At 42.2% G+C, this 7,605-nt stretch overlaps 1 protein-coding gene across 1 annotated transcript; it reads left to right on the forward strand.

The window, feature by feature from the left end:
- Nucleotides 1–1,996: 1,996 nt before the first annotated feature.
- On the forward strand, nt 1,997–7,320 carry tpt1 (tumor protein, translationally-controlled 1). Its single transcript, XM_062402587.1, has 6 exons — nt 1,997–2,146; nt 2,811–2,884; nt 4,654–4,838; nt 5,701–5,806; nt 6,417–6,533; nt 6,911–7,320. Exons 1-6 carry the CDS (start codon nt 2,119–2,121, stop codon nt 6,911–6,913), a joined length of 513 nt encoding a protein of 170 aa, XP_062258571.1. The 5' UTR covers nt 1,997–2,118; the 3' UTR covers nt 6,914–7,320.
- The last annotated feature ends 285 nt before the right edge of the window (nt 7,321–7,605 follow it).

The raw sequence follows: 7,605 nt of genomic DNA on the forward strand, positions 1-7,605 counted from the left end.
TATGTCTCTATGAAAACACTTTCTTTTATATCTTAATGCTTGGATACTGGAACACTTTCTCTGTCCTATTGAAGAGTAAAAAACTTGTCGTGGCAATTTCTACAATCCCACTCTACCAACGAGGAATGAGACACAAATTCTCTTCCAGTATTGTCGCACTTCAATGCTCAGAGCATGGCGCATACAACAAAGGTTAGTTTGTAATATGCACACCGATGGGAAGCAGTTCTCCCCCACACTCTGGTTGGGGTTGTAAGAAAGTCAAAGGTCAGGATCTTCTGCTGAAATCTAAACAACAATACCTTAGTTAAAGCAATCAGGGCAAGATTCATTCAGAAGTACAGGATACAGCATGATCAAGGTTACATTGTATGAGATCAATCAAAGGGGAAATAAACATGATCATATTGTGGTCAAATGTTACATTTCCCTTACAAACTGAATTGTATTATTTACACATTCAGTATACTCCTGTGACATATCATAATATCTTCCGTGAGAATCCACGCCTCTGTTGTGGGCTCAAAACAATATGTCCTCATGTCTGTACCATGGACTGGTCTGTACGTTGAAGGTGCGTTCAGATGGTTCAGCCGCCTCACATTTACTTACTGTGGTTCATTTGACCGACTACAATTAAAATGAATTTATTGCCAAGATATAAAAAGTGCTGCATATGTCATTGTTATTTCGCTTGAATTGACAATTTATTATGTCAAAACTACCATTGACAAAATGGAGTTCATGAATTCAGCCTATGGGAAGAACTGAATTCAATACCTTTTACATTTCTTTGCAACCTTGTTAAGATAAGAATCAGAATCAGAATCAGAATTCTTTTTATTTCCTTGTATATTTTCACATACAGGAAATTGCCTTGGTGTGGTTGGTGCACTTTACAAACAACAATATAAAAACAACAATATAGAGCAATATAAACATCAATATAAAAAACAACAATATCGAAAAAATAATATATACAGTAAATGTGTTGTGTGCGGTTTTAAGGTGCAAAGATTGGTGGTAGTGCCAATAATGTAGTGTTATAAATTATGTGCGAGGGTGGGGGGGGGGGGGGGTCAGCAGAGTCAGTGTGATGGGGGGGGCTTGTTTGTGAGCCCCACTGCCATGGGGAAAAAGCTGTTCAGGTGACGCGAGGTTTTAGTCCTGACGGCCCGGAACCTTTTCCCAGATGGAAGTCTCTGTAACAGGTGGTGACCGGGATGGGAAGGATCAGCGATGATCTTGCCTGCTCTCTTTCTGGTCCTGGAGTGGAACAGGTCTAGGAGAGCCGGCAGGTCACAGCCGATGACCTTCTCAGCTGACCGAATGATCCGCTGCAGTCTGCCCTTGTCCTTGGCAGTGGAGGCAGCGAACCAAACGGTGATGGATGAGGTGAGGATGGACTCAATGATGGCTTTGTAGAACTCAACCATCACTTTCCGCGGCATGCTGAATTTCCTCAGTTGCCGCAGGAAGAACATCCTCTGCTGGGCCTTCTTGGTGATGGAGGTGATGTTCTCCGTCCACCTCAGGTCCTGTGCTATGATCGTCCCCAGGAATCTGAATGACTCCACTGTTTTAACTGGGGAGTCGCACATGGTGAGGGGGGCGGTTTGGGCTGGGCTCCTCCTGAAGTCTGCCACCATCTCTACAGTTTTTGAAGCGTTCAGCTCCAGGTGGTTCTGGCTGCACCAGGAAGCCAGGCTGTTAACTTCCTCTCTGTAGGCGGCCTCGTCCCCATTGGAAATTAATCCAATAAGGGTGGTGTCGTCGGCAAACTTCAGGAGTTTGACAGAGTGCTATACAAATAAAGTTACTTTTATTAGTTTAACAGAACAGTGATATATTTTGCTGCGTTCAGGTCGTCTATCACTTAAAACCCAGATTATTACAAATATAATATTGGAGTAAAATCACATTCCGGGAACAATTACAACTTTCGTCCACCATGTAACGGTGGCAGTAAAACCCGGGCGCTCGAGCCGACCCCCAGATGACGTCAGCAGCACGTAAATTCCCTGCCTCACGGCTTGAGCGCTCTTTCGCCTCTCTCGCGCGGCTCCGACGGCCGGTCTGCTCTCAGTCTCTGGACGACCCAACACCGAAACAGCCAAAATGATCATCTACAAGGATATCGTCACCGGTAAGTCCCCGCGGCGCCTGCCTCTCTCTGGCGGCGACCCGGTAGTATTGCTGCCGCGGCGGTAAATTAGCCCTTTAATCGTTACTGGGAAGACGGGGAGAGTCGGCGATGCTAACTAGCTAGCTAACTAACGCGTGTTATCTGGATGCTAGCCAGATGTAGCCTCCATCTCGCCTCCCCTCCCCCAACAGAGAGAAGACTAAAAACTTCCCGGTCCACCATGATGGCCGACGAGTTCTGCCGCGTGTTAGCCGGCTATGGAGGCCGGGCGGAGCTGTAGCACAGGCCGCGGCTCGGCTACCGCCAAGTTCGCTCGAAGTAGGAAAGTGTGACTCCCCTGGCTCGGGTTGGACCGGGAGGCCTAGGCCGGGGTGATGTGGTCCAACACGTAAATGCAGCGTCAGGGGGGGGGGGGAGACGTGGTTTATGGGGCCTCCCGGCGTCATGTGGTCGCTCTTCTCGCTACCGAGCGAGATTCTTTTCAGAGTTAGCTCGACCGGAGGCTCTTCAGGAAACGCGTCGACGCTCCCTCGGTCTTTGTTTCACCGGCAAAAGAAGAACTATGTCCCTCGTTGGTTCTCCCACTGCGTGAACCCGCGTGAAAGTGGCCGAGACGGGGAAACGCGTCCCTTTCTGGTCTTAACGGTGTTTTCTCTTCCGCCAGGTGACGAGATGTTCACTGATGCCTTCCCCATCAAAGAAGTCCACGACGGGTTCATGTTCGAAGTTGAAGGAAAGGTGAGTCACTGGTATCGATTCAGTCGCCTGTCAAGTTGAACGTTAAACAAACAAAGACACCAGCTTCGTTTATAGCAACGCTCGACGAGGTTAAAACATGAGATCTGCTCGTTGGAACCAGACCAGGAGCTTTTTATCAACTCTTCAACCATGTAAATTATGTCCCCTTAGTCTGTGTCGTGAAGTTTCCCAACTGTGGAAATGATGAGTCAACGTCCACGCCCTGGTACATAGCTAGATGTCATGTCTGACAGGGTTCCTAGGTAGATGAAAAACCATGGATGTGTAAAATGTTTATTTCCAAGCCTGGATAAGTGAAATTAGCTTATTCGTATGTTAATGGCGCTGAGTTAAAAGAAATGCACTCAAAATACAAGCAGGCATACTCTTTTGAGTATTGTCTCATTCAGTTGTAATTTAAGGTACACTGTAATGCTTTAGTATTCTCATTGTTAGCTTAAATACCAACTTTTGTCACTTTCATGTATTCATGTCACAATGTTCGGTAATGGAGATTTGGTTTAAAGTTATTGAAAAGTCATGGAAAGCCATTAGACCAAATGTGTGTGGTGTTTCTCTTCCACCTGGTGAATATCAGTCTTGTTTACTGTAGCATCAGACTGAAATTAAACCCCAGGGATAGAGGTTTCTCTCTCTCTCTAACCGGCTGGTTGAATGCAAATGCAGTGACCACTAAGAGCTACTACCAGATTTATGTTAGAAACCTACAGTAGAATGCTGAACATTGCTCTGTTATTAAAGAAGTTGGAATTGTGGATGGAAACCCTGGGTTTGACAAGCTCTGGCGCATTCCTGTCTCCTCTTAAACCCACCTCACTTTTCTGTAGCCTCGGATCAATATACAAATACAGTTATCGTTGACAGTCCTGTACTAAGGAGCGAGTGGTGCAGACCCAGGATATCTTTCAGATACTCGGTTGAACATAACCTCACAATCAGGCCACGTCACATGAAGCTGGTTATAAACTTTGTAAGTCAACCCAGGTTTGCCTCGTCTAGATCTGAGTGAATGCACATAAAAGGGGCGGTGTTTACAGGGTATCACCAACACAGACTAGTGAACTGCTGCTATATATAGAACTCTGTTATTCGCTTACATTGCCTGTTGAACTGAACTGAGAAGCCTCCTGGATGAGAGATGAAACATTTCACTTAATCACATTATGTAGCCTCTATAATGGGCTTCAGTTAGACACACTGACTCTAAGGACACAGTTTGGTGACAGGGTGCATCTGGCGCATCTAGAAACAAGGGATGTGTTATCGGATTGACTTAACCAACCAGACGTTGTTATAAACTTTCCCTATCCTTCTAAGGAGAGTGTGTAACTGTGTTGTCATTTTGGTGAGGGCTGACTGTTGGAGTTTCACAGAGGGGAAGAGGGGGATGGGGGCTGTCATAAGGTAAACCTGTAAATTATCCCCTATTCCAAATAAATATTTTAATTTCATAAGATAAACATACTTAAAGGAGAGGATGTCCGAATATCCTACTGCTATATCCAGCAATTCAGATATCAGGAAATTCTGAAGGGGTGAAGAAATGAATGTGATGGGCTGATTTTAAATGTCTGTTTGTCACTCTGCAACCATTTCCATCAGGACGCAGGTGTGTGTATGTGAGTTTTCAGCCTTGTTAATATGGACTGGGATAAAACTTGATGCATTGCCACAGCAGAAACCATCAGTCATCCCATTATACCTCTCGTATTCAAATCGTATTCAAATCCATACTTTCTCATTTCCAGAGAGTCTGCAGGACCGAGACAATTGATGATAATCTCCTCGGGGCCAACCCTTCAGCAGAGGAGATGTCTGAGGGAAATGACGCCGCAACATCAAGCGGCATTGACATCATCCTCAACCATAAACTGTCACCTTCGCCTTTTGATAAGAAGACTTACGTATCCTACATTAAGGAATATATGAAGAAGTAAGTATTGGTGTCTTCTAAGGTCACTTGCTGTGGAGAGAATTCTTATTTGTGTTCCTGTGTAACTATGTTGCATCATTCTCTGGGAAAAAAACACACTTTACACACAGAAGAAGGCGATACACTGTGTATCCTCCGAGACTTCGAGCAGTGAGGGCCGGCTGATTATAACCGTGTCCGGGCTGCTTCCCCTTGGGTGGTTCTCTGGTTTTACCACTCGCATGTAGAGCTTATCTAAGTAATAGTAACCTTGTTACTTAGTATTATGATCAGCAAGAATTGCGAAGCTTATTAATGTAGTCCTAGAACTGGAGGTAAAAGAAACGGCGACACAACACAGACTGACTCCACATGTATGGAGAACGGGAGGAGATTCGGAATGATGCGGTTTGCAGCGCGAATGATAGACAGAGCAGCAGCAGTCATTTTCTGAAGGAGAAGCTAAAAGCGAAAAACACTCGCAGTGGAAACATGTATGAAAAGAGCCCAAATTAACACTGTCAGTGGAGCTGTGTCTAAGTTATAGGAAAAAAGTTATGCCAGACAAGCAGATACACACATTCACCTGCAGACCAAAGATAATTTCTTCCCACAAATTATGTCTCAACGCTTTGTTTAAACTTCAGTATGATAAGAAGTGCCTGTCGTTTGTTCATCGTACAGTTTCATGAACTCTCGAGGAGGCAGACTATAAAATATATTTTAAAATTTATAAAAAGTTCTTGCAGCTTATCAGTGTTTATAATTTTGTGAATCGTAAGTATTAAGAGACAACTTCAGCGTATCATCAATATGGTATGGGCCCTTGTTACATCTTGACATTGCAAAAAAATTCAGAAAAACTAACTATTGTGTTTTACAGGCTTAAGCTCAAGAAGGAAAAGGAGAATCCAGATGGAGTGGATGCATTCACAAAAGGCATGGCTGCTGTCGTCCAGTCCCTTGTTAAAAACTTTAAGAACTACGAGGTAAATATACAGGAATTGTTTTCATATGTAACACTTTTTTCGTTATGTGCTTAAGTTCTTACAAAAATGGATGAACCTAAGTTGGGTAAACGTAGGTATTTTGACGCCAGTGGAACTTTGTGAACTATCATTTACACCAACTTGTTTTAAAGCGGACACACGGGTGATAACTGGTCACTTAAATATTCAGATACTGTCAATGTTGAAAGCATTACATTTTCCTTCTATGAATTACACTGAACCCAACAGACATGATGCGGCTGTTTATCAATGTAATCAGAATATAAAAAAAATCTAATTCGATATATGACCTAGAATATGAAGTGTTTCATTAGGCTTAATGAGTTATACTTTCTTCTACTTTTGAATAAAACCTAGTATTATTCTTCACCATTAATGCAGGCAGAATATCTGGTTGTTGCAGAACATGAAGCCGACTCGTGAAATTCAAAGCCAGTTGCACAGCTGAAGAAAATAATATTTCTTTAGAAACATGTTTATTAAGTGTATGAATAGTGGTATATGTTCTAGGTTGTTTTTTTTGTAAACCAAACCATCATAGTAATAGATATAGATAATTGAGTCTCTTTTTGTCTCTCTCCCCTTGTAGTTTTATACTGGAGAGAGCATGAACCCAGAAGGCATGGTCGCACTCCTGGATTACCGTGAGGATGGCATTACGCCATTCATGCTTTTCTTCAAAGATGGTCTGGAGATTGAGAAATTTGTAAGTCATCTCCAGAAACCCTCATTTAATATCATGAAGTCATTTTTGATGCTACTGGAAAAGAAATGGGTTCAAAGTTTATAGTTTAACTTAACATACTTGCAAGTCTTTGATTCAATAGATTAAGTCAAAAGCTCTAGCCTCTAAATTGTCACATACATTTTTCTGTAGGTAATTTAAATGTAATGAGTTGCACGTATTCGTTTGTAGTGTTGTGTATTTGTTCTGGCTCCAGAACCGACAATACTACAACCAGACCTTGACATGTTTGTCTTTTGTTAACAAGACACTAGCTGGATTAATAATTGTGAGAAATAATGGTAGATGCTGTTGTTGGTTGATGTGTAATCCTTTTATTTGTTTTGATTTTCTTGCAGTAAATGACCTGGATCTACATTTCAATTTCCTAAACGCCCCAAAGGAAAGATCATTATTTTCCATCATGTCTGAACGAAACCATCTTACACGTACACAATTTCTTTATGTATTATGTACCACTCCCAAGGCAAGGTGATCAGAACAGTCATCAGATTTTAATAACCTCTTTGTGGCTTTTGCAGTGTCAGATTTTTTTTTTTGTCCCACGTTTTGCAATTTGAAAATAAAAGGCAGGACAGTGAGCAAAGCTCTGACGAACTGAAAGATGCTATTTTCTTCCTATGCATACTGTTTTAGCAATGATCCATACAGATTGACCTCGTCGTCGGACCTCTGTGTTTATGACTGCATCAAATTAAATTCCATCTACAATAAAGGCTTGATTTGAAAATAAAAACGAATACCACCACTTTTTCTGTTCTGTTCTGTTTTGAGTGAACCGTTGCCTTCCTACACTTGAACAGGCAAAGGTACACGTTGGTAGATGCAGAGGGATCGCTGACTTGTAGGAATGGGGAACGGTGCCCGAGCAAATCATTTGAATTTGAGGAACAAAATTAAAATTAGTAAAAATCAGTTTAATTTATTTATCCAGATGTTCTCAGTGCTATAAACATTTTGTATATCAGCTGCATGTATAAATATACAAGTGGCACAATCATAGTAGATCTTGATTGTATTCAATTATTCAGTA

The sequence above is a fragment of the Platichthys flesus genome, chromosome 13 (genome assembly GCF_949316205.1).
Source record: "Platichthys flesus chromosome 13, fPlaFle2.1, whole genome shotgun sequence".
Lineage (NCBI taxonomy): Eukaryota > Metazoa > Chordata > Actinopteri > Pleuronectiformes > Pleuronectidae > Platichthys > Platichthys flesus.

Coding starts and splice junctions, on each gene's coding strand:
- tpt1 (XM_062402587.1), top strand. CDS start 2,119: ATGATCATCTACAAGGATATCGTCACCG. Junction 2,147..2,810: donor CTACAAGGATATCGTCACCG/GTAAGTCCCCGC, acceptor CTCTTCCGCCAG/GTGACGAGATGTTCACTGAT. Junction 2,885..4,653: donor TGTTCGAAGTTGAAGGAAAG/GTGAGTCACTGG, acceptor TCTCATTTCCAG/AGAGTCTGCAGGACCGAGAC.